The 27,870-nt window shown below is 46.0% G+C and overlaps 1 protein-coding gene across 1 annotated transcript; it reads left to right on the forward strand.

Moving 5' to 3' along the window:
* The first annotated feature begins 6,704 nt into the window (after positions 1 to 6,704).
* LOC132811441 (sialic acid-binding Ig-like lectin 15) lies at positions 6,705 to 27,539 on the forward strand. The gene is made up of 3 exons (XM_060822811.1): positions 6,705 to 6,813; positions 19,501 to 19,887; positions 27,223 to 27,539. The coding sequence occupies exons 1-3, from the start codon at positions 6,750 to 6,752 to the stop codon at positions 27,537 to 27,539; spliced, it is 768 nt and encodes a 255-aa protein (XP_060678794.1). The 5' UTR covers positions 6,705 to 6,749.
* The last annotated feature ends 331 nt before the right edge of the window (positions 27,540 to 27,870 follow it).

Below are 27,870 nucleotides of genomic sequence, written 5' to 3' on the forward strand. Positions count from 1 at the left end.
AAAAGAGAATTGTTTTAACAGGACAGCACACTTCCCTCCAATCTGAAAGACAAACACTCACCACAGCGAATCAAAAAAATGGCAAAGAACTGTGGATTCTGGAAATCAGAAACAAAAACAGAAACTGCTGGTGAAACTCAACAGGTCTGGCAGCTTCAGTGGAGAGAAAGCAGACTTAATGTTTGGAGTCCAGTGACCGTTCTTCAGAAGACATAACTGGATTAGACACACAACATTAACTCTGCATTCACTCTACAGATGCCCATGGGGATTTCTTCACCCAGGATGTGGTGAGTCCATGGAGTTTTATTTCTTATAAATAACCCAGGAAACCTGAGTGGAAAGAAATTGTACAGCCAGAGTTAGCATTTTGAATTGAATATGTCTCTTCTTTCAAACACAGTGAGTTGATGCATTTTGAGAGAAGCAATGCAGAGAGGGAGTGTATACTTGAATGACACAGATGGCGAGAGTATGCAAGGACAGAGGGAGCAGGAGTTAATGTCCACCTAATCTTTAAAGTGACAGGACCTAATCAGAAAGCACCATATATGGGATCTTGGGCTTTATTATTATTGTTAAAGAGAACAATCTCATGGAGAAGATGCTAACCTTTGATTCAGCTCTGGTTATGAGACAGTCAAGTGTTGCATCCAATTCTAGTCACCAGAGTTCTGGTCAGGAAGGGTGTGAGAGCTCCTGAGGGGTGGAGCGCACTTGTACCAGAATGGCTCAGAGACACAGAAAATATAGTCAGAGGATTGTTTTGGAGAAATGGCAATTTTCCTTGAAGAATACAGTTGAGAATCATTTCGATAGAGCTGTACAAGATTATAACAGATTGAGATAAGGCAGACAAATAAAAAGGAACTCTGTCCAGTAGGTGATGGTACAAGAATTCGGATCAGGTTTAAAAGTTTGAGAAAATGTAGATGGGCAAGTGGTTCTGTTGATGCATTGACTGGAAATGTGCAGAACATGCTGCCTATTCGGTTGGTTTGAAGATGATCAATTATTGATGAAAAAAATGAGACTAGAAACTGAGGGAAATAAATTTGCAGTGCTTTGGAGATAGAGCAGTGAATGGCACACATGGGATAATGTGGCAGATAGTCCATTTGGACTTGATGGGCTGAATGGTCTTTTTCTGTACCACAATGAAGCTCTTTTTCTCTCTTTAACCTGTTCTGATCTTTTAACACATGGAGACAAACTACCATTTCAATAAACCTGCTCTGTACTCCGACTCAGCCCAGTACAGGTCATCCTTCTGCAGGTGGGGTACACAGAATGACCACATACTCCAGGATGGTCTACTCAGGATTGTGAATATCTTGGAACACATACAGTCACACCAACACCTGACATCTTTTCTCTCAGACAGAAAGAAAAGCATTTATTTCCACAGAGAAAGGACAATGATATTCATATCCTGGTAAAAGGAGTGACAGTCACATGTCTGTTTGGAGTTTCCTGTTTGCGAATGGTTCCCATTTCATATGCTCCCAACCCCTCTGTCACAGCAGCACTGTACCTGCGAGACCCTGATGGGATGAATGGCCCACTTCGGTTCCTGTGTCATATGGTCTTCAATGTTAACCATATTTGGGAGTGAGTCTGTTTCATCAGAATTTGTTTCTGATGCTGTGCCTGTGTGCCATCCCTCACGTACTCCCGCCCGCTGATCCAAAGGCCCTCACATGTTGCTCCATGTCTCAATCTTGAACCCATATCCATCTGCAGTTTTCTTTGCCATCTCTTGTCATGCCTTATCAAGATCATGTTGCCCAATTCTCACTTAACGGCAGACTGTATCTGTGTGTCAAAGTTTTAGTGAACAGTTAAATAAAGCAAGAGAGTAGGCTCAACAGCAGTTAAAATAGCACAGCATGTGATGAAACAGGAAGGAGACAAGAAAACCAAAAAGTTGCAATTTTACTCAAAGAGATAGTGTCAGCGTTTTTCCAGTGAGAGGTGAACCTTTAAAAGCAAGGTTTAGTGGATCTTAACAAATCAAAAGGAGATTGAGTGAGGTGAATTATTTGATAAGGGTTCCAGTTAGAAAATAAATTTCACAGAATGTATCAGGTGATTATGCGCACAAGGTATTTCAATATGCAATGAAAGCAAAAGGAGAAGGTGTTACTGGTTACAACACAGAGTGAAGAAGCAAGTTCAGAGGATTCTGAATTGGACATCTCTCAAATTAATTTGGATAATGAGGAAGATCTCAAAATTTGGATAAACTATTGAGTTAACTTCCAGAGGAAAATTTAAATGACCTGAGAGAGTTATTACTATCGCATGGAGCGATATTTGAGAATAAACTGGGAAGTATTCAGCTTATGCTCGAATCTCCGACTCTCCTGCTCCTTAGATGCTGTCTGACCGCTGTGCTTTTCCAGTACCACACTTTTTGACACTGATCTCCAGCATCTGCAGTCCTGACTTTCCCCGACCAATTGGACAATACCAATTTAAAGGCATGGCAATTGTGATGAAAAATGCTCCTGCCACATTTCAAAGACTAACCAATAAATCATTTCTGAATAACTGAATTTTGCGGTATACATTGATGACCTTGTGATATTTAATTACACATGGAAGGAACATTTATTGATTGGAATTATTTGACTGACATTTGGAGACTGACCCTGTAATTAACCTGGCTAAGAGTGAATTCGAAAAGCTCAAGTCAAGTTCCGGGCCATGTTATCGGACATGGACTGTTGGCCCCACGGAATAAGAAAACAGAGGTTGTAACCCATTTCCTTGTTCCTGGTATCTCTAATGCTGTCCAGTCAGATCATGGGGGTTTGATCCCACGACTTTCAAACCTCACCTCCTCCCTCCAATGCTCTGCCACTGGTCTGCCAACCTGCCCAGCTTCATTGGGTGTTGCTTTTATGCACCAAACAGAAAACAAACAGATTCTCCACGTTCCTATTGGGTGGTACCTGACCGTCAGTCAACAGTTTGTCTCTCCCAGTGAATTTATCCCGGTCAGGAAGAGAATGAGGGAAAAGGGGATGTGAGAGCATCATGATAAATTGCTGGACAGTTAATGAAGCGAACCAGGTAATGTTCTGGTGGTCTGGATTTGAATTATACCATAAGGGTTGGTAGAACTTAAATACAAAACATTTTGTAATTAAGAGTCTAATAGTGACTACAAACCCATCACCGCTTGTCAGGAAATATCCATCTGGGTCAGTCATGTCCTTATGGACAGAAAATGCCATCATTACAGGGACCGGCCTATACCTGACCCCAGACCCACCACAGTATGGTTGGGTTTTGGTTGCTCTCTGGGCAACTAGGGATGGGCAATAAATGCTGGCCTGGCCAGTAGAAGGGCTTATGCACGATACATCGATTCTCCTGCTCCTTGGATGCTGCCTGACCTGCTGTGCTTTTCCAGCAACACATTTTTCAGCTCTGATCTCCAGCATCTGCAGTCCTCACTTTCTACCAGTAATACACCCATCCTATCAATGAATAAAATAAATGTACAATTGTTGGGGGAAATGTTCCCCTTTCATGTAATTCCCCTCAAACAAAAATTATAATTCTGAGCTGCTCTGATTTCTGTTTATTGCAGACATTTTTAATTTTTTTTATTGCAGATATAACTGACCAGGAGCAGGAAGACCAAGGAGCACCATTCTGATCAGCACAAAAAGCATCTCAGCAGGTCTTGTGTACAGGGGACCATTGAAACTGTTTTATGGGGCATCCCCCCACCCAAAGATCAATGTTTAGTTTATGAGAGTGTGTGTATGAGTGTGTGTATGAGTGTGTGTGGTGTGCGTGTTTGTTTCCTGACAAAAGGTCTCCTCCACCATGTTGTGGGGCACTATCACCATGTCAAAAGGGATAGAGTTTGAACAGATCTAGCAACTCCTGCCTGCACATCCATGGGACACTGTGGGCCATCAACAGCAGCAAAATTGCACTCCAGCACATCTGTAACCTTAGAGTGTGACAGCTCCCTCACTCAAGGATTACCATTCAGCCAGGGGATTACTCCAGGTTCAATAGAGTGTGCAGGACGGCATGCCAGGAGCAACAACAGGCACACCAATAACTGAGGTGTCGGTCTGGAGAAGCAATCAAACAGGCGGACTTGCGTGCCAAAGAGCATGAGGAGCAAATGATAGCTCAGTGATTCCACAACCAACAGTCAGATCTAATTTATACAGTCCTGCCACACTCAGTCATGGAAGAGGTGTCTCCAGAACTATCCCTGTCTTCAATGATGGAAGAGCCCAATATATCAGTGCAAAAGATAAGGCTGAAGCATTTGTAGCAATCTTCAAAGTGCCAAGTGAGTGACCCATCCTGGCCTCCTCCAGTGATTCACAGCAATACTGATACTAGACTTCAGCCAATTGGATTTATTCCACATGAAAACTCCACAAGAAATGGCTGGAGGCACTGGACAGTGCTAAGGCCTGAGAACTTTCTAGTAATCGTGCTAAAAGCTTGTGCCCCTCTGTTTGCCACTTCCTGAGTCAAGCCCATCCAGTTAAAACACTGGCATCTCCTGGACAATATGGACAAAAGATCTGACTTCCATGAGGGGGTTGGAATGACTGCCCTTGACATCAAGCCCACATTGTTTTGAGTGTGTCATCAAGGAGCCCGAGCAAAATGAGAGTGTTTGAGGATTGGGGCCACCTTCCACTGTTCGGAGTCATCCTTGCACAAAAAAATGTTTCTGGTTTTTGGAGGTCCATCATCTGAGCTTCAGGACATTAGTGTGGTGTAGTCTCCTTGGCCTAACCATCTTCAGCTGCTTCATCAATGACCTTCCCTCCATCAGAAGGTCAGAAGTGAGGATGTTTGCCAATGATGCATAATGTTCAGCACCATTCACAACTTCTCTTGATACTTTAAATGCAACAAGAATGTGTCAATATCAGGTTTGTGTTGACAAGTAATAGTTGTGCCACACAAATACCAGGCAATGAGTATCTCCAATAAGAGTCTGCCACTTGACATTTCATGGTGTTACCATCACTGAATCTCCCACTGTCAACATCCTTGGGATTAGCATTGATCAAAGATTCAGCTGAACTTGCCACATAAACACAATGGCTACAAGAGCAGATCTGAGTCACGGAAAACTGCAATGGGTAACTCATTTCCTGACTCCCAAAAGCCTTTCCACCATCTACAAGGCAGAAGTCAGGAGTGTGTTGGAATACTGCCCACTTGCCTGGATGGGTGCAGCTTTACCAGCACTCAAGATACAGGACGCCGTCCAGGACAGATAAGCCCACTTATATGTCACCACATCCACAAGCATCCACTCCAACCACCACCGAGACTCAAATGCAGCAGTGTGTATTGTCTACAAGGTGCACTGCAGAAAGTTACCAGAAACTCTGAGACAGAACCTTCCAAACCCATGACCATCTGGAAGGATAAGGGTAGGACATACATTGGATTACCGTTACCCTCCAAGCCACCCACTGCTCTGGCTTGGAAACATCCTGTCATTCCTTTAGTGTAACTCGGTCAAACCCCTGCAATTCTCACCCTAACAATATCCCTGGGTGCTCCCAGTGAGCCTTGCCTTTTTGTAATGGAGTCAGAATGAGTAAGGTAAAAATGCTTAAAAACACTTGGTGCATCTTGAACAAAAACAAATGAAAGTCCAGCCCAATGCGTCAGGGCTCAGAGAAAGAAATTGTGGGAACTGCAGAAATAACATTCAAACCATGCTCTGTCTTCAGCAGCCACAACAGAATTTGTTGTCCTGTTAAACCCTGTGGTTGGTTTTAATGGCACTAAAAATAATTGTCTGTGTGAGTCTGCTATGTCAATTCAATCCAGTCTCACTGAATCTGCATCTGTCTACACATGGATTAGTGTTTAACTAGTCAGTGATCTGTGATCCTGGCTCACCCCTTATCCCCAGGGTGTGTGTTCAGGACGGAAGGTCTAGGATAGCAGCCTGAATCTGTGGCTCCAGTCCCTCTCCCTTCAGTGATACAGGGGGATCTGGGTTACCAGAGAGAAGGAGCTAAACTCTTTATCTGATCCTGTGCAGTTACTGTCTCAGAGTGTTTGATGGGAACAGCTTTACTCTGAATCTGGCCATGTGGTCTCCCTGCCCTGGATGTCTTTGAGAGGAATGTTTACTCCATATTCAACCCCAGACCGTCACTGTACTGGGAGTGATTGACAGGGATGGTGTCGAGAGAGCTTTACTCTGTAGTTAGAATTGAACTGTTTGTGTCCTGACAGTATTTGATGGAGACAGCATAGAGTGGTCTGTACTGAGTGTCCTGAGTGTCCTACCCTGTGCTGTTCGTGCCCGATGAGGATTTGGTGCAGACGCTGTTGAGGGAACATTAATTTCAGTTGAAAAGAGTTGAGAAAATTCACTCTCTCTCTAACTGTCCCTGTCCTGGAAGTTTGTTTTTTCATGGAGATGTGAGCTTTAGTTTGTCGTTAACACTGTGCAGCCCAAGCTCTCAGAGTTTTTGACGTTGACGTTAAGGATTTTGAGGAATGTATTGGAAGCTGATGCAACATCCTGTTTTCTCAACAGTTGCTGTGGTTGGTGCCCTCAGTTTTACAACAGTTTTGTCATCCTCTTGCTCTTCCTGACCACATACAGACTTCCTCCTCCTGCTTCAGATCGTTTACACTGATCAACATTTCTTCATTGGTGCACAGGACGTCAAGTAACTTCATATTTTTCTGGAGAAGGAGAAGAGTGAGCAAGTGAAGAATTGATGATGAAGTCCCTCTACATTTGTCTTTCTGCAGTCCTCCTGTCAGTCTCAGTGCAGGGTCACAGTAAGTACTTTCTAACACTTCCAGAGAGTGAGGGGAGATACAGAACACTGCAGACACACCCAGGTTTCAGACAGATACTGGGACAGAACTGATTGACAAGAGACAATGATGAGACAAAAGTGTTTGCCTTAATTTCTTACAAATAATACTACAAATACAGAACACAGAAAGTCAAAATGTTCCACTTGCTGTAACTAAACCCTGCAGTTGGTTGACCATTGAGATTTCCTGAATGATGTGCAGTGACAACCTTTCTCTGGTAGAAAGTTCATCTTGTCTGTTTCAGCCTCAAAGCTCTTCTGTCAATCTGATGAGTGTTAATTACTGTCGGCCAGAGACAATTAACTATTCCTCATGTGAAGATTCATTACTTTCAGGTTTCATTATCGATTCATGGACTCTTAGACATTTACTGCATAGAAAGAGGGCATTTGGACCATCGTTTGAGTGTGAGTTAACAAAAATCTGACTATACTTCCCCCAGAATACAGCTCTTGATCTTTGTGCCTTTTTAACCAACAGTTTTGAGGATTTTAAACTAATTATTGGGGGATGGGTAGAGGTGGGAGGTGGAAGTCAATTAGACAGAAGTTTAAAATATCAAAAAGAAGTAAGACAGCAGAGATGCAGGCTACTGAAGAGGCAAATGGGAAGTCTACTAAATCCCAAAATACTGCTTAAATGTTACTCGCGCGTTTCTAACTCTAACACTCTTTCAGACAGTGAGTGCCAACTCTTAAATCCCTCTGTATGAAAATGTATCTCTCCTCAACTCTCCTCTCACCCTTTATTTCTTACCTTGAGCCTGTTTTCCCATTGAGCCTGCCCCACCATCCAATAAGACCATGGGTGACCTTTCCATGGACTCCGCTGTCCTTACCCACTTGCTGACCATAACCTGAAATTCCTTTTGTGAAGAAGCTGCTCCTTTAACAAGGTTCGGTTGTCCTTGGTTTTTTTTTACTCTAACCCAAGCTGTTTCATTTTCAACTGAACTTTAGCCTCTCTAAAGATTCTGATGGAGTTTCCAACAAATGTAAATGTTGAGCTCCTGCTGTAAGTATCTGTCGTTTCCTCACGGAAGGAAGCAGCTCCAACTCCAGCTTGTTTGCTCATTCCCACAGCTTGGCTTTAACCACCTTTTTGTAAAACCCCCAAGGTCACTTCCTCCACCCCAGAAAACTTTTGCTGACTGAAAGAGCCCTGACTACACCAAGCAACACCAACCAAAACCAACATCCACAACAACAGACACTAACACTTACCATTCGCTGCCTTCAAGTCCAACAACTCGAATCCCAGTTTGCAACTAAACAACAAATCCTGTAAAGAGTCCCCATTCTGTTATGGACCAGGCCAGATCCCTCAAACCCTTTAAGAAGGGAGCCTAGACCTTAACTTTGCTCGTTGTTTTAAACAGGTGTAAAGTGGATATTGCAGGAGAGAATTGGCTGGTCAAACCTTTTATTTTTCAACAAAACAGAGTTCATTTACAAGATGTGGAGGAGCCGATGTTGGACTGGGGTGGACAAAGTTAAAAATCAAACAACACCAGGTTATAGTCCAACAGGTTTATTTGGAAGCACTAGCTTTCTGAGCACTGCTCCTTCATCAGGTGGTGTGAAACAGGACCATAAGACACATAATTTCTGGCAATAGATTACAGTGATACAATGATACATTGAACAAACCTTGATTATCCAGCCTTTCATCTTTTAGAATGGATTTGCTGGTTTTGATTCATTAATGTGTATTACCCAGAACTTTATTTAAGTCACATTCTCAAGATAATTTGAGGCTTTATAACAAAAGGCTGATGCCCCCTAGTTCTAGTTTCACCCACCAGTGGAAACAACCTCCCTGCTTCTACCTTATCCATTTCCTTCATAATTTTACATATTTTTATCATATTCCCCCATCATTCTTCTAAATCCCAATGAATGTAGTCTCAGCCGACTCAATCTTCCCTCATAAGCCAAGCCCCTCAATTCTGGAATCAACCAAGTGAACCTCCTCTGCACTATCTCCAGTCCCAGTGCATCCTTTCGGAATTAAGGAGACAATACTGCAGGTGTGGTCTCACCAGCCCCCTATACAGCTGCAGCATAACCTCCATCTTTTTAAACTCCATCCCTCTTACAATGAAGGATAATATTCCATTTGCCTTCAGGAAACAATGTATAGCAGCTTCCAAACCCCAGCAGCTTCCCAAAGTTAAACTGAAATCCTGGTTATGTAGGAGCTTAACCCCACTCGTTCAGAGTGCTTCTATTGTTTCAACTTGTAAAAAAAACACCCAAGGCCTCACAAGCTGTTCACTTTAATGTTTTGAAACAGCCTTTTTTTCACTTCTATCTCAACCTCTTTTCATGAAAAAATAAATACCAGAACAAAATATACCTCTGAAAGTCTGAGTATTGTCAACCACACTAATCCCTAACACCATGGGCTTTTATCTTATTTAGCAGCTTCCACTGAAACACCTTGTCAAAGATCATCTGGAAATCCAAGTAGGTCATGTCCTCATTAATGACCAACTTTGTTCTCTTTTATCTAACTTGCCTATTTCCTCCTCAAAGATTTCTAACAGATTTATTTCAGGCATGACCTGCCTTTGATGAAGCCATACTGACTCAACTGTATTTTATCCTGCACTTCCAAGTTCTCTGCAATCTCATTCATAATAATGTTCACTAAAATCTTACAAACAACTGAGGCCAGACGAAAGCAGATAATTTCCCATCTTCTGCTTCCCTCTCCTTAACAGAGCCATGCTGTCTGTTTCTGATTAATCCCTGCCTCCTCAAGTGTAGATTAATTCTGTCCCTTTAAATTGCTTCCAATGAATTCCCCACCACTGAGCTCAGACTCACTGGCCTGGAGCTACCTGGTTTATCCCTTGCTCAATTTTTAAATTAAGGTGCCACATGAGCTTTCCTCCAGTCCAATCACACTTCTCCAGCTGTAGATCTAAACTCCAACTCTAAAGGTCAGTGGATTATGATCAGTAAAAGAGACAGTCTCATTGTCTCCATGTTGAGTATATAATCCAAAGTGTTGAAAAGCTGCTAACTTCCTTTTCTATCGGCAAGTCGGTTTTCTGATGTTGGTTCGACCTTTTTTGAAAAATAAGCCACAAGTTTCTCCATCCCAGCCTCGTTGTCCTGTAGGAGAACTGTTCCAATCCCCAAATCACAAACATCTCCTTCTAATTGAAATGGTTTATTAAAGTTCGGTGCAGTTAATACACATTTATTTGTTAAAATTACTTCCAGTTTTGCAATGGCTGCCTGGCAACATTCTGTAGCCCATTCCATTTTCATTTATTGTTGGACCAAGTTAGTTAAGGATGTAGCTGCTTTCCTAATATAAGATCCAAATGCCAAGGGACCTCATTATCTCTGTCATTTCATTGGCTGTCAATGGACGGTTAGGAAAGGAGCTTTCAGATCTTCATGTTGTTACTTCAACAGCCAGACTCCTCCCCAAAACCCAGTTCAAAACTGTGGCCTCTCCCTGACAGACTGACCAGCTCACTGCAATGTCCCAGTTCCCCAGTGAACATATTGAGCATTCGGTCCTCCTTGAGCATTCGGTCTCTCCCAGACTTGGTGGAACCAGTTCCCAGGGACTGTCTTTATTAATGACCAACGTCTGTCTGTTTACATGCACTGCTCTTCCCCAGTGTTGAAGAATCTATGGAATTGTTTTGATCAGAATCAACATGCAAATAACTTCCATGTCTGGCCTCATAAATGAAGCCAAACTTGTTTGTCTTCCTCGGGTAACAGTCCTCAGTTCACAACTCGAAGCAAAGATTGATAAAACAAAATAAAAATCATTAAAAGTCACCAAGGATTCTAACATCATTGGCTGCAACATTTCAAGGAGACAGCTCACCAGTACTTTCTCAAGGGCAGTTAGGAACAGACAAGAAATGCTGGCCTCACTTGTGACACCCTCATCCCATGAATGACTAAAAAAATCAGCAGTGCCTGTGAAGTCGTCTGAACAGCAAATGGAGGCCCCTTTTGGGACTTACAGAATCAAGCTATCTGTGCAGTTGGTTTTTGCCGGTGATCATGTTCTGCACAAGTTCCCCCCCCACCCTTCTTTTTCTCACTTTGACAGCACTTCCCTCTCTTGCTTCCTCCCTCAAGTGTCAATCAAGCTTCCCTTCAGTACAACAATGGTCACTGTGTCAACCACTTGGTGTATGAGCAGGTTCCACATTCTAACCACTCCCTGCAGAGAAGCTTTTTCTGAATCCCCTGGTGATTTGGTGCTGACTATTGTATTTATGGTTCATAGTTTCAGGATCCTCCACATTTCCTGTTTTTTGATCCTATCGTACCAGTTGTGAAACCCAATGAGTTGGTTCATCTTTGTGGAGATTTTAAGCAAATGGTTAATCATATAAATACTCATTGAGTATTCATTCAGGCAGCCATTTTCTATTCAAAAATGTTGATGAAGCAAGGTGAATCTTTCTCAACCAACCTCACCTGATCAAGCTCGGGTCCAAACCCTTTACTACAATCAGTGATCACTGAACCAGCTGCTTCTCATAAGAGACTGGAACCGAAGTTGTATCCTTAATTTGGAAAGGTTTCCCGGTATGAGGTTCTCAATTTCTCTGAGGTCTTGTACAAACCTAAGGGTTGGAGTCCAGGGCAAATTTTGTTAAAGACGGGTTGTATGATCACTGCAACGATCATTCTGGTATTGACCTCAACTAGAATAGGTCATCATTTAACCAGACTCCAATTTTGATTGATTGTGATTTCGGTGTTGTGAAACAAATTAATGATTCTACACCAGATGTAGATGGACTTTCCTGGACACTGACTGATGAGTTCTCTTACTCAGTTTAGGTCGAGTGAGACTCTTTTACTGTCTCGAGTCCTGATTCCTGCAGCAATGACAATGCTGTGCCGGCCTGGATCCTGAAGAAAGTTGTCACTATTTGGTTGAAGCTTGGCTTTGTTTTGGGGGTTTTGCTCTGGGCTGACCTGGAGTCCCTCTGTTCAGGATATGTCCTGAGTGAGGCTGTGCAATTGCCTTCACTCAGGTGGTGGTTCCCTCAGCTCAGTCGGTCTGGTGCGGGTGCCCACTTCCAGGGGAATATCCTACTACTCATCGGCTCCACTTGCTGCATTTTCCATTGGTAAAGCCAGTTGTACTGCTTGTTTGAAGCTAGTAGGCACTTTTGCATGGTTACATTATTAATCCCACCCCTGTTGTCACTGAAATAACTCCAAAAAGGCTTGTATTTCATCACCAAGTCAACCCTTATTTACATGTGGAGACTCCTTGGCATTGATCCACCTCCCTCAGAGTGAACAGGATATCTAACACTCCAGTTCTTCTCTGTCAGCCAGGACCCCCTGATAGGACCAGATTACCTGCATCAGTTAGGGAACTCAAATTCTGTGAGGACCACCTGGTTGATCTTGTTACAGCCACTAAACACTCCTGATAATTTTCAAGAGATTCGCTTGATCCCAGTTGTTTATACCTCATAAAAGATTCCTTATTATTCTTGAGCATAGCCTCAATATCTTTGTTCATCCATTATCCCAGCCGACCAGCCTTACTCTTCACTGTAACAGGAACATCATGTCTCTGAACTCTCATTATCTCAGTTTTGCAAACTCCAATTGCCAGTCGTCCCTTTACCTGTGAACAGTTTACTCCAATCAAGTTTGAAAGTTCCTGTCCCATGCCATCAAGATTTGCCTGACTCTAATTATATTCTACTTTACAATGCCCATACATTTTCATAACTAATCTAAAACTAACAGAATGATGATCACTGCTCCCAAACGTTTCAGTCGCTTGCCTTACTTTCCAAGAGAATGTCAAATTTTCTTCCTCTCTGACAGGGACAGCTACAGATTGAGACAGAAAAGTTTCTTGAACACATTTAACAATTTCCTCACTTGTCCAAGCACTGAACACTATGGCAGTCCCAGTCTCTATCTGGAAAGTTAAAATTGCCTTTTATTACAACCCTATTATTCTTACATAGAGCTGAGATCTCGACATTTTTGTTCCTCAATTTCCATCTGTCTATTGAGGGCAGATAGAGCAATCCCATCAAGGTGATCATCCCCGAGGTTAATAACATCGTGAGGAGAACACAGACAGTGAATAACAAAGGTCTTTGTCTCAGGGTGGGGGGATTCAAAGCAAGGGGCATATTTTTAAGGTGAGTGGAGAAAGAATGAAGAGGGACATGATGGGCAAGTATCACACAGAGGGGGGTTTGTATGTGAAATGGACTGCCAGAAATAAAATGCTAGATGTAGGTACAGTTACGTACATTTACAATTAAGAAATAGAAATTGATAGAAAATAGGAATGGTATGTAGCAGACACATTATAAGAAATTTGTATAGGGACATGAATCAGAAAGGTTTAGAGCGACACTTTGGCTCAGTGTTTCGCACTGCTGCCTCACTGCACCAGGGGCCTGCATTCAATTCCAGCCTTGGTGACTGTCTATGCAATGTTTGCACATTCTCCCTGTGTCTGCGTTGGTTTCCTCTGAGTGCTCCAGTTTCCTCCCACAATCCAAAAGATGTGCAGGTTAGGTGAATGAGTGAGGGGTAAATGTAGAATCCAGGCACCCTGAGTATCCTACTTAAACGACAGAGTCAATAAGACTGGGTAACACCCATTGGGTGAGGGCAGGCAGAGGTGACCCTAATTCCCACATCAGTACCACAGCTTGGGTCATTCCGGGGCTGGTGATCTATTACAGGAAGTTCATACATAACCTGACGTCCATCCTGGTGTTGATTTTTGGAGTCAGCACATTCTGTTAATACCTACATGAAAGCAAATTTCTAATAATCACAGACTACAAACCTCTGTTACGTCTTCCTAAAGAGGATAAGGCAGTGCTGCCCATACCTTCAGGCCGGATTCAGCAAAGAGCTTGAATATGAAGTGGGTTTAATTACAATTTGGACACTGTCCGGGAGCCCAAGTAACAAATGTGGATACATTGAGCCACCTCCAACTGGCAGATACACCACCGATGGTACCACCACTGGAAATTTCTGTAATGGTTTTAAATTTTCTGGACACACTTCCAGTCACAGCCGACAATATCAGACTTTGGATGGAGACAGATCCAAACTTGGCCAACCTGAAATAGCTGGTGTGCTGGGGGAAACCAAAGGGTCATCACAACCAGAAGTGAAACCTTTCTTAACCACAGGAGAGGATGGTAGATTATCATGTGGAGCAAGAGTGTCTGCCCCGAGTCAAGGTCATCCAGGGGTTTCCAAAATGAAGATGTCAGCCGGGTGGACCTCATAGGATATGAGTTCCCTGACTGGGGCTGTTAATTTAAGAACAGGAATGTCAGAGATTCTGCTCACTCTGAGAGCTTGCTGCGAGGGAGCTGTATCAGGGTCAGGACTCTCCCTGTGTAAATAAGGGGCGACTTGGTGAGGGGATACTGGTCTCTGTGGAGTTATTGCGGAGTGTAGGTGCATTCTAAAGAGGGATATCAGGAGGGAGGAAAGTGCATATGAGATAGCCATGGCAGAAACTGTTCAATACAGATAATCCAAAGAGCAACTGGGAAAGAACAGTGCCCCTTAAAGATCAATGAAGTCATCACTGTTTGGAACCACAGGAGATGGGAGGGTTACTAAATGAACACTTTACATTTGTGTTTATTGTGGAGAAAGAAATGAAGGCGAGGGAACTTGGGAAAATAATTATTGATGACTTGAAAGCTGCCTACATTTCAGAAGAGGAAATGCTGGAGTTCCTGAAAACGTAAAGGTGAATAAATCATCAGGACATGGTCATGTGTATCCCAGGGCATCATGGGACGTTAGGGAAGAAATTATGGGGCCTCTAGTAGAGATATTTGCATCATCTGCATCCAAAGGTAAGGTGCTGGAGGACTGGAGGTTGTCTAACATTATGCCTTTATTGTAGAAAGGCTGCAAGGAGATGCCTGGGAAATAGGATTTACAGGCATGTGAAGAAGAGAGGACTGTTAAGGAATATAATGTGGAGGTGCCGGTGTTGGACTGGGGTGGACAAAGTTTAAAAACTTCACCCAACACCAGGGATAAGGGATAGTCAGCACTGCTGTGTGCAGGGGAAATCATGTCTCACAAACTTGATTTAATTTTTTTGATGATGTAACCAGAAAGATTGATGAGGACAAGATGGGAGATGTTATTGACTTGGTCATTTTGCAAAGCCTTTGACAAGGTTCCGCATGGTAGACCAGTCAGTAAAGTCAGATCACATGGGATTCAAGGGAAGAATGTGAATTGGAAACAAAATTGACGTGATGGTAGGAGACAGAGGGTGGTGATGGGGTTTTGTTTTTACATTGTACCATGTGGCCTCATTTGAAGAATATTCTAAGATATCATCCATCTTATTACAGCAATTGACTCCTTGATCAGTGTTGCAATACCCCCTCCTCTTTTACATTCCCCTTCCCCCACATGTCTCATCTGATGGTTCTCTACCCGGGACATTGTGCTGTCAATCTAGTAGGAGAAAGTCAGGACTGCAGATGCCCCCCACACCCCGATTCCCCTTTCGCAAGCCTAACCCCGCCCCCACGCCGAACCCCACCCGAACTCCCTACTCCAGCCCCACTCCAGCTCCTCGCTCCCAGCCCTGCTGTGTGTTCACCATCCCTCCAGACCTCCCCCTCTCTGAGGATGAACGATCGGTCCTCGGCAGAGGCCTCACCTTCATTCCCCTACGCTCTCGGATTAACGAGTTCAACACGCAGCGAGATATTGAACAATTCTTCCACCGCCTTCGCCTCCGTGCCTACTTCTTCAAACAGGATTCTCGCCCACCCTCTGACAACCCCTTCTCCCGCTTCCAACACACCCATCCACCTGGACACCCCGTGCTGGCCTCTTACCCGCCCTCGATCTCTTCATTGCCAACTGCTGCCGTGACATTAATCGCTTCAAAGTCTCCACCCCTCTCACCCACTCCAACCTCTCACCCTCGGACGTGCAGCCCTCCACTCCCTCCCCTCCAACCCAACCTCACTATCAAACCGGCAGACGAGGGAGGCGCAGTAGTAGTTTGGCGCATTGACCTTTACACCGCTGAGGCTAAATGCCAGCTCGCGGATACCTCCTCCTACTGCCCCCTTGACCATGACCCCACCTCCCACCACCAAACCATCATCTCCCAGACCATCCATAACTCCATCACCTCAGGGGATCTCCCATCCACCACCTCCAACTTCATAGTCCCACAACCCTGCACCGTCCGTTTCTACCTCCTGCCCAAAATCCACAAATCTGACTGCCCCGGCCGACCCATTGTCTCAGCCTGCTCCTGCCCCACCGACCGAACTCATCTCCCATACCTTGACACGGTCCTGTCCCCTTCGTCCAAGAACTCCCCACCTACATTCGGGACACCACCCACGCCCTTCACCTCCTCCATGATTTTCTCTTACCCGGTCCCCTTCTTATCTTCACCAACGACAGACAGTCCCTGTACACCTCCACCCCCATCACGAAGGACTCAAAGCCCTCCGCTTCTTCCTTTCCCGCTGTACCCACCAGTACCCTTCCACTGACACCCTCCTTCAACTGACTGAACTGGTCCTCACTCTGAACAACTTCTCTTTCCAATCTTCCCACTTTCTCCAAACCAAAGGAGTAGCCATGGGCACCCGCATGGGCCCCAGCTATGCCTGCCTCTTCGTAGGATATGTGGAACAGTCCATCTTCTGCAGCTACACTGGCACCACAACCCACCTTTTCCTCCGCTACATCGATGACTGTATCGGTGCTGCCTCGTGCTCCCATGAGGAGGTTGAACAGTTCATCCACTTTACCAACACCTTCCACCCCGACCTCAAATTTATCTGGACCATCTCAGACTCCTCCCTCCCTTCCTAGACCTCTCCATTTCTATCTCGGACGACCGAATCAACACGGACATTTATTATAAACCGACCGATTCCCACAGCTACCTAGACTACACCTCCTCCCACTCTGCCCCCTGTAAAAACGCCATCCCACACTCCCAATTCCTTTGTCTCCACCGCATCTGCTCCCAGGAGGACCGTTCCAATACCGAACAACTCAGATGGCCTCCTTCTTCAAAGACCGCAATTTCCCCCCAGATGTGATGGACGATTCCCTCCACCGCATCTCCTCCACTTCCTGCTCCTCCACCCTTGAGCCCCGCCCCTCCAATCGCCACCAGGACAGAACCCTACTGGTCCTCACCTACCCCACCCCAACAACCTCCACATATATCATATCATCTATCGTCATTTCCGCCACCAGGGATATATTTCCCTCCCCTTCCCTATCAGCGTTCCGAAAAGACCACTCCCTCCGTGACTCCCTCGTCAGGTCCAAAATCCCCACTAACCCAACCTCCACTCCCGGTACCTTCCCCTGCAACCGCAAGAAATGCAAAACTTGCATGCACACCTCCCCCCTTACTTCTCTCCAAGGCCTCAAGGATCCTTCCATATCTGTCACTAATTCACCTGCACCTCCACACACATCATTTACTGCATCCGCTGCACCCGATGTGGCCTCCTCTATATTGGGGAGACAGGCCACCTACTTGCGGAATGTTTCAGAGAAAACCTCTGAGAAATCCGGACCAACCAACCAAACCAACCTGTGGCTCAACACTTCAACTCCCCCTCTCACTCCACCAAGGAACTTGGACTCCTCCATCGCCAGACCATAGCAACACGATGGCTGGAGGAAGAGCGCCTCATCTTCCGCCTAGGAACCTTCCAACCACAAGGGATAAACTCAGATTTCTCCAGTATCCGCATTTCCCCTCCCCCCACCTTGTCTCAGTCCCAACACACAAACTCAGCACCACATTCCTAACCTGCAATCTTCTTCCTGACCTCTCCGCCCCCACCCCCACTCCCGACCTATCACCCTCACCTGGACCTCCTTCCACCTATTGCACTTCCAACGCTACTCCCCCAAGTCCCTCCCTCCTACCTTTTATCTTAGCCTGCTTGGCACACTCTCCTCATTCCTGAAGAAGGGCTCATGCCCGAAATGTCGACTCTCCTGCTCCTTGGATGCTGCCTGATCTGCTGCGTTTCCAGCAACACATTTTCAGCTCTACTGTCAATCTTGTCCCACCCTAAAGAGGCTTCCACATCCATCAAAGTATTACCTGCACATCCACCAATATCATTTATTGAATCCGTTGCTCCCAATGCGGTCTCCTCTACATTGGGGAGACTGGACGCCTCCTAGCAGAGAGCTTTAGGGAACATCTCCAGGACACCCGCACCAATCAACCCCATCGCACTGTGGTCCAACATTTCAACTCCCCCTCCCACTCTGCCAAGGGTATGCAGGTCCTGGGCCTCCTCCACCACCACATCCTCACAGAAGAGTGCCTCATCTTCTGCCTCGGAACACTTCAACCCCATGACATCAATGTGGACTTCACCAGTTTCCTCATTTCTCCTTCACCCACCTCACCCCAACTCCAACCTTCCAGCTCAGCACTGCCCTCATGAATTGTCCTATCTGCTAATCTTCCTTTCCACCTATCCACTCCACCCTCCTCTCTGACCAATCACCTTCTTCTCCACCCCCCCATTCACCCATTGTACTCTTTGCTACCTTCCCCCACCCTCCTCTCTGACCTAGCATCTCCATCCCCACCCCCATTCACTTATTGTACTCTATGCTAGCTTATCACCACCCCCACCCCCCTCTCATTTGTCTCCCCACTCCTGATGAAGGGCTTTTGCTCGAAACATTGATTTTCCTGCTCCTTGGATGCTGCCTGACCTGCTGTGCTTTTCCAGCACCACTCTAATCTCGACTCTGGTTTCCAGCATCTGTTTTTATCTGTTGAACTAAATCACATACCAATGTGTTAATCTACACCCTCAGCTCATCTGCCTTACTCACAAGTAAATGCCATCCAGCCATGCCACACTCCCTTATGCCCTCCCTTGATGATATTCACACTGCCTTCTGGATTTCCTTGCATCGTCTGTTGGATCAGTTAGCTCAACTGGCTGGACAGTTGGTTTGCGAGTAATGCCAACAATGTGGGTTTAATTCCCATCCTGCCTGTGGGGACCATGAAGGTCTCAGCTTCTCAACCGTGTCCCTGTCTGAGGCAGAGTGGCCCTCAGGTTAAATCACCATCAGTCACCTCTCTCTAATGAGACAGCAGTTCTCTGGGATTATGACTGATTTATTTTTTTACTTCAGTTCTCCTTCTTCATGTCTCTGTGTATCGCCTTCACCCTCTGCAATACTTTCACTGTGTACCCCATCCCTCTGCTACGCCTGATGAATGAGCCAGGTTGCTGAAGGCTGGCTCGGTAATAGAGTAGAAGGTGATGGGAAATAGAAAAGGTTCTGCAGGGTGGGCCCTGAGTCCTGCTCTTCAGATCACTCTGGGACTCCTGGAAACTCTCAGGCACCAAAAACTCTCATCAACCAACAGCAACAAACACCCACAGTCGAACACAAACCCCTGAAACCTTCTGTTGTGCTCCAGCCTGTAGCTCATTCCACACTGTCCCAGGTTAGTTTATAAACCACAACTGAACAATGTTATATATTTTCTCATCATACAACAGATTCAGTGTTTTACCTCACTGTTTGGTGTCTGTGCTGTGTTCATATCCTCTCTCTCTCTCTCCCCTCACAGCGGATTCTGCTAATGGTTGGTCAATGACAATCGCAGATGAAGTGAGGGCTGAGGAAGGAGGCTCCGCTGTCTTACCCTGCAGCTTCACCCACCCTGACACTCACCTCACACTCACCGGCTCTATCTTATGGTGCAAGGAGGAATCACGGTCTTTTATCTTTAAGTGTACATATTCTGGTCCAGACCATTCCCAGGGTGAGCTGTGTGAGAATGTGAGACAGCGGGACGGTGGGAATCGATTCAGATTCGTGGGGAGTCTCACCAACAAAGATGCCTCAGTAATGATGGAGGGACTGAGCCGGGAGGATGTTGGTTTCTATCGGTGTCGTGTGGAGCTCAATATCGGCAACTTTCAAACATGGTATGGAACACGCCTGGAAGTGGAAGGTGAGGAACAATGTTCTGATGGTGTCACTGCCCTGACAGCTCAATGGGGACAGGCTCCACCAGGTCTGGGAGCTCTCGGGTTGGCTCCTTCTCCTGGGCTCTTCCATTTGGTCTCAGGCAGGAGGCAGTGAGAAGGAGAGAGAGAGAGGGAGAGACCTGGCTGGGATTTACAGACCAATCCATTTCCGACTCTGAAACCTCCCACAGTCACTCATTTGCTGTGGTCAGACCGGCTTCAGTTTTTTGGGCAGGGAACAGACACAACATCATCAAAGATTCAAGCTCCAAGACCCCCTTCCCAATGACAGTCCTGCTCTATCGGCATTGGGTGAGAAAAAGAGATCCATAAATTCCGAGCCCTCATTGGATGAGCACATCTCAGAGTGAGGGAATCCTCAGCTCACATTGGCTGAAAACCTCACTGTTTCTATCTTCACTTTCTATTGGCTGAGCAGAAAATAGATGGATGGGGGGAGAAGGACTCTGCAGAGGCTAATGTCCTGGGGAATACTTTCCAATCCATGGCAGATTGTGAAATTTGAATTTGAAAGGAATCTAGACTGAAAAGCCAGTTTAATAAAGACCATGTAGACACCTCTGACAAAAAAAAACCTGGTTCACTCATGTCCTTTAGGGAGGGAAATCTGTATCCTTATTGGTCTGACCTACATGCGGCCCCATACCCACTGTAATGAGGTTGACTCTTAACTGCCCCCTGAATGACTCACTCTGTTGTGGACAAGGAGTGAACCCAGGAGTGTAAATGGAATTGTGGTTTCAAGAGTAGGTCACAGGCTGGAGATCCTGTAAATTAACACACCTCCTGACTCCAAAGCATATTGACCAGTTCGAAGTGTGATGGAATACTCCCCACTTGTCTGGAAGAGTGCAGGAAAATATATTGCTGCCCTGTCACTGTCACTGGGTCAAAATCCTGGAACTCCCCCACCCCAACAGTATTGTAACAATAAAAATAACAATAAAATACACTGCAGCAAGGCAGCAACACTTCCTCCACCAGCACCTTCCAAAGTAGTGACCTCTATGACCTCAGTGTAAAAAATGGCATCAGATACAGACCATCCTGACTGGAATATAGTTATCTTTTCATTGTTCAAGGGGACGTGGGTGTCACATGCTCGGTCAGCCTATATTGGCCATCCCTAATTGCCCTGGAGAAGGGAATGGTAAGCTGCCTTCTTGATCTGCTGCATCCCCTCAGCTGCAGGGACATTCCCGATAAGGTTGGTTAAGGATTCCAAGGGGTTTGTCCCAGTCACACTGAAGTAATGATGAAATATTCCAAATCAAGATGGTGAGTGTATTGGAGTGAAGCTTGTAGGTGGTGATGTTCTCATGTATATAGTGGAGGGAAAGTCATTGATGATACAGCAGGAGATGGTTAGGCCAAGAACACTACCCTGAGGAACTCCTGCAGGGATGTTCTGGAGCAGAGATGACTGACCAACAACCACAATCATAGTCCCACAACCCCACACCGCCCGTTTCTACCTCCTGTCCAAAATCCACAAACCTGACTGCTCTGGCCGACCCATTGTCTCAGCCTGCTCCTGCCCCACAGAAAAAACTTCCCCACCACCAAACTATCATTTCCCGACCATCCACAACCTCATCACCTCAGAGGATCGCCCATCCACCACCTCCAACCGCATAATCCCACAACCCCACACCGCCCGTTTCTTCCTCCTGCCCAAAATCCACAAACCTGATTGCCCCGGCCGACCCATTGTCTGAGCCTGCTCCTGCTTACACAGAACTCATCTCTCCTTACCTCGACATGATCCTGTCCCCCTTAGTCCAAGATCTCCCCACCTATGTTTGGAACACCACCCACGCCCTCCACCTCCTCCATGATTTTTACTTCCCCGGTCCCCAACGCCTTATCTTCACAATGGACATCCAGTCCCTGTACACCTCCATCCTCCATCGCGAAGGACTCAAAGCCCTCTGCTTCTTCGTTTCCCTCCATACCAACCAGTACCCTTCCACTGACACCCTCCTTTGACTGACTGAACTGGTCCTCACCCTGAACAACGTATCGTTCCAATCCTCCCACTTCCTCCAAACCAAAGGAGTAGCCATGGGCACCCGCATGGGCCCCAGCTATGCCTGCCTCTTCGTAGGATATGTGGAACAGTCCATCTTCTGCAGCTGCACTGGCATCACCCCCACCTTTTCCTCCATTACATCGATGACTGTATCGGTGCTGCCTCGTGCTCCCATGAGGAGGTTGAACAGTTCATGGAACTTTACTAACACCTTCCAGCCCGACCTCAAATTTATCTGGACCATCTCAGACTCCTCCCTCCCTTCCTAGACCTTTCCATTTCTATCTCGGGCGACCGAATGAACACGTACATTTACTATAAACTGACCGATTCCCACAGCTACCTAGCCTACACCTCCTCCCACTCTGCCCCCTGTAAAAACGCCATCCCATACTCCCAATTTCTTTGTCTCCGCCGCATCTGCTCCCAGGAGGACCAGTTCCAATACCGTACAAGCTAGATAGTCTCCTTCTTCAAAGTCCGCAATTTCCCCCAGACATAATCGACGATGCCCTCCTCTGCATCTCCTCCACTTCCCGCTCCTCTGCCCTTGAGCCCTGCCCCTCCAATCGCCACCAGGACAGAACCCCACTGGTCCTCACCTACCACCCCACCAACCTCCATATACATCGTATCATCCGTCGTCATTTCCGCCACTTCCAAACTTACCCCACCACTAGGGATATATTTCCCTCCCCTCCCCTATCAGCATTCCAAAAAGACCACTCCCTCATCAGATCCACACCCCCCACCAACCCAACTCCACTCCCGGCACCTTCCCCTGCAACTGCAAGAAATGCAAAACTTGCGCCCACACCTCCCCCCTTACTTTTCTCCAAGGCCCCAAGGGATCCTTCCATATCTGCCACAAATTCACCTGCACCTCCACACACATCATTTACTGCATCTGCTGCACCCGATGTGGCCTCCTCTATATTGGGGAGACAGGCCGCCTACTTGCAGAACGTTTCAGAGAACACCTCTGGGGCACCCGGACCAACCAACCCAACCACCCCGTGGCTCAAAACTTCAACTCTTCTTCCCACTCCACCAAGGACATGCAGGTCCTAGGACTCCTACATCGCCAAACCATAGCAACACGACGGCTGGAGGAAGAGCACCTCATCTTCCGCCTAGGAACCCTCCAACCACAAGGGATGAACGCAGATTTCTCCAATTTCCTCATTTCCCGTCCCTCCACCTTGTCTCAGTCAAATCCCTCGAACTCAGCACCGCCTTCATAACCTGCAAACTTCTTCCTGACCTCTCGGCCCTCACCCCAACTCCGGCCTATCACCCTCACCTTGACTTCCTTCCACCTATCGCACTTCCAACGCCCCTCCCCAAGTCCCTCCTCCCTACCTTTTATCTTAGCCTGCTGGACACACTTTCCTCATTCCTGAAGAAGGGCTCATGCCCGAAACATCGATTCTCCTGCTCCTTGGATGCTGCCTGACCTGCTACGCTTTTCCAGCAACACATTTTCAGCTCTGATCTCCAGCATCTGCAGTCCCCACTTTCTCCTCCAACAACCACAACAATCTGGGTTTGATTCCAGTCTGAGGTAACAGTCTGTGTGGAGTTTACACATTCTCCTGTGTCTGTGTGGGTTTCCTCTGGGTACTCTGGTTTTCTCTCACAATCCAAAGATGTACAGGTCAGGTGAGTTAGCCATGCTAAATTGCTCATAGTGTTCATGGATATACAGGTTAGGTGTATCAGTTCAGGGTAAATGTAGAGTAATAGGTTCGGGTTGGGAATGGGCCTGGGTGGATCACTCTCTTCAGACGGTTGGTGTGGACTTGTAGGGCCAAATGGCCTGCTTCCACAATGAAAGGATTCTATGAACCATCTTCCTCTGTGCCAGGTCTGACTGAAACCCATGGAGGTTTCTCCCCTCGGCTTCCCACTGGCTCAGGTTCCTTGATGCTACACTCGCTCAAATACAGCCTTGATGTTAAAGGCAGTCACTGATACCTTCAATCAGTTTAATTGGTCTGGTCAGACCCACCTTGCTTTTTGTGGACAGGGTATACCTGGGTATTGTTGGGTAGATGCCAGTGTCATAATTAGAAGAAGAACAAATAACAATACAGCACAGGAACATGCCCTTCCATCCCCCAAACCAGCGCTGACACATTTTGACTTTCCATACTAAAATTGTCTTCACTTACAGGATCAGCATCCTTTCCTATTCATGTATTCATCCAGGTGCTTCTGGAATGCTGCTATAGTGTCTGCTTCCACCACCTCCACTGGCAGTGCGTTGCAGCCACTCACCCACCCTTTTGTGTGAGAAACCTGCCTTGTACATCTCTTAATACCACCACCACCACCCTCCCCCCAACCCTCTCCAAACCCCAGCCCCATATCTTAAACCCATGTCCTCTAGTAATTGACCCCTCTACTAGGGGGAAAAAGCCTCATATATTCCACTTTATCCCTGCCATTCACAATCTTATAAACTTCGATGAGGTCACCCCTCAACCTCCTGAGTTCCAGTGAAAAAAAAACCAGTCTATCCACCCGTTCTTCACAGCTAAAATCCCCCATTCAAGACAATATCCTGGTAAACCATTTCTGTACTCTCTCCAAAGCATCCATATCCTTCTGGTAGTGTGGTGACTAAAACTGCACCTAATATTCCAAGTGTGGCCGAATTAAAGTTCTTTAAAGCTGCAGCATAACTTTGTCTGTCGTTATACTCAATGCTCCTTCCAATGAAGGCAATGATGCTGTGGGCCTTTTTCACTCCCTTATCTGTCTGCGTTGTCACCTCCAGTGAGCTGTAGACCTGCACACCCAGATCCCTCTGCATATTAATCCTCCTCAGGGTTCTGCCATTCAGTGTTTAATTTCCACCTGCACTTGACATTCCAAAATACATCAGTCACATTTGTCTGGATTAAACTCCATCTGCTATCGAACTGATCTGTATCCTGCTGAATCTTCTGATAATCCTTCTCATTATCCTTAATTCCACCAATCTTTACATCGCCTGCAAAATTACAAATTAGATCAGACACATTTTCCTCCAAATCATTGGATAGGCCATGAACAGCAGACGTCCCAGCACTGATCCCTGTGGAACATCACTTGTTACAACCCTCCATTCCATTGTTACCCTCTGTCTCCTATGACTAAGTCAGTTCGGTGTCCACATTGCCAGCTCACCCCGATACCATGTGACTTCACATTTTTACCAGTCTGCAGTGAGGGATCTTGTCAAAGGCTTGACTGAAGTCTGTCTATAGCAGGACTGCAGAGCCATCTGATCCATTGGTTATGGGGTGGCTCTGTTGTGTGCTGTTTCTGTTGTTTGATGAGCAAGTAGTCCTGGGGATGTTGTAGATTCAGTGTGTTGGCCTCACACATTTGAATTTGCCTGGTGTTGTACACAGTCAAGGTTAGAGTGGTGCTGGAAAAGCACAGCAGGTCAGGCAGCATCTGAGGAGCAGGAAAATCAATGTTTCGGGCAGAAGCCCTTCATCAGGAATGTAGCTGATGAAGGGCTCCGGCCCGAAAAGGTGATTTTCCTGCTCTTGGATACTGCCTGACCTACTGTGCTTTTCCAGCACCACTCTAATCCTGACTCTGATCTCCAGGATCTGCAGCCCTCACTTTTACCTGGTATTGCATGCAGCAAAATCATGTGTCTCTTCATTGATCTCCCAGCCTGACGGGAATGTTGGTGTGGGGGGTGTTAATGTGGATTGTGAGGTTACAGATTGAAGTTCAATGGGCTTACAATGTAGTCTTTAACTTGGGAACTTCATACTGGGGAGTCCCTGGGCAACTCCCACCTGATGGTATACCACTGTGCCTCCACCTCTGCTGGGTTAGTCCTGGTGGTGGGTCAGGCTGTGTCCAGGGACAGTCATCGTGGTGTCTGTAATATTGTAAGTTATGGTTCTGTGAGTTTGACCATGTGAGGCTGTTAGTCGACCCGTCTGTGCACTAGCTCCTAGATGTTACTGAGGAGGCCTTTGCAGGGTTGACAGGGCTGGGACTGTTCTCACTGTTATTGGGGCCTTGGTCAATGCAGTGTAGTCTGAGTCTACTTGTAGTCTATTGGCATTCCTTCACTGTTGCTGGGTCAAAGTCCTGAAACTCAATCCCTTAAATTAATCTGGACAAACCCGACACCTCAGGGCTGCAGCAGTTGAAGAAAGCAGCTTCTCCTGGGCAATCAGGATGGGACAATAAATGCACATAATCTGGGCCAGTGACACCCACCAAATAAAACAAAAGTAGAAATTAATGAAACAGCGAACATCCTGAGGAAAATACAAACAAAAAACTGCAGATGCTGCAAATCAGAAACAAAAATGGAAACTGTTGGAAAAGCAAGTCTGGCAGCACCTGTGGAGAGAAATCAGACTTAATGTTTCAGGCTGAGTGACCCTTCCTCAAGATCCTGAGGAGCTTGACAATGCAGATTCTGAGAGGATATTTGCTCTTGTGAACAGAAGTCAAACAGGGGAACAATTACAAAATAACAGATTACTGATTTAAATAAGAATGAGAGAACATTTAATCTCATAGCTCCTCTTTTAAGTTCATGCAGCAAAGAGGCACATGGCTGGTTATCCCCCTCCTCCTGCACCCAAATATTTTACTCAGTGTAGGAAAATGTAATCTGGACTCTGAGTTTAAATTAGCCTGTGCTCACTTCAAAGGTCACAGGTTGGAGCTGGGGAATGGTTACATTAGGAATGACACCAGGGGGCTCTCCTTCACACAGAGTGTGGTCAATACTTTGAATGTGTTTGAGCAACAGAGTGAGGGGGAGGCTGTAAAATCCTTGACCTTGTTTAAAGAATATTAGTATTGAGCATCGGGCGGAGGGTTCTGCATGAATGAATTCAGGAGGGTTCAATGGATCCGATCTGTAAGTACCTTCAGCGGTCACACGGCACCAGGTTATAGGCCAACAGGTTTATTTGAAATAACAAGGTTCAGAGCACTACTCCTGAATCAGGTGAAGTCCTGGTGCAGTGTGACTTCTGACTTTGTCCACCGCAATGCAACACTGGCACCCCCACATCATGGAAGTATCTTGTAATCAAGGTTTTCAAATTGAGTGACGAGGAGACATTTTGATCAGGGTGACTCTTGTTGGGGAATGTCTAGGACAGACCTGTTAGAGATGTGAGTGGAGTCTTTAATTGTTCATTTTATTGTGAAGTTGAAAGGAATGTAACATATTGAAATAAGAACTTCTGCACACTGACCTCATCCATTCTGATGTTTGTCCTTTCCTCAGCTGCTCAAGGAAATGTCTCAGTGGTGAGTGGGACAGAGGGAGATTCAGTTACTTTACCCTGTATCTTCAGTCGCTGGTACTACCCTCCCCTGTCCACTGTTACCTGGATGAGGAAGGAGCCCTGCCAACACATCGTTACATTTACAGCCCAATCACAGGGAACTTGGACAACTGGACACGGTGGAAATCGGTACGAGCTCATCGGGAACCCAGAGGAGGGAAACGCCTCGACCAGGATAAACCAGCTGAGTGTGAGGGACAATCACACTTACCTGTGTCTGGTGGAATACAGTTCGAACCTGATTCTCAGTATCTGATCCAGAAAGAGACTCGGCTGCAGGTACATGGTAAGAAACCGTTCCCACATTCTTCAGCCTGTAGAAGGTGCACAGTGAGAGTGGAACAGATTCTGTGAATGTTTTGCGATTTGATTTTCTGGTGAAAGGACATGGAACTAAAACATTAACCCTGTTTCTTTCCACAGGTATTCTCTGCCCTGCTGAGTATTTGCAGCATTTTGATGTTTATTAAAAATTTCTACCATCTGTAGAGTTTTAGCTTTGGGTTTCAAATTTAATTTTAGTCCATATTTAATGTACTATGCTGTCCTGACATTTTTAGGTGCATTCTGATGTCAGTATTGAAAGA

Source organism: Hemiscyllium ocellatum, unplaced genomic scaffold (genome assembly GCF_020745735.1).
Source record: "Hemiscyllium ocellatum isolate sHemOce1 unplaced genomic scaffold, sHemOce1.pat.X.cur. scaffold_2207_pat_ctg1, whole genome shotgun sequence".
NCBI lineage: Eukaryota > Metazoa > Chordata > Chondrichthyes > Orectolobiformes > Hemiscylliidae > Hemiscyllium > Hemiscyllium ocellatum.

Excerpts from the sequence above, each read along its gene's own strand:
- LOC132811441 (XM_060822811.1), top strand. The coding sequence starts at position 6,750 with ATGATGAAGTCCCTCTACATTTGTCTTTCTGCAGTCCTCCTGTCAGTC. Across the intron at positions 6,814-19,500 it reads AGTCTCAGTGCAGGGTCACA|CGGATTCTGCTAATGGTTGG; the intron begins GTAAGTACTTTC and ends CTCCCCTCACAG. Across the intron at positions 19,888-27,222 it reads AACACGCCTGGAAGTGGAAG|CTGCTCAAGGAAATGTCTCA; the intron begins GTGAGGAACAAT and ends TCCTTTCCTCAG.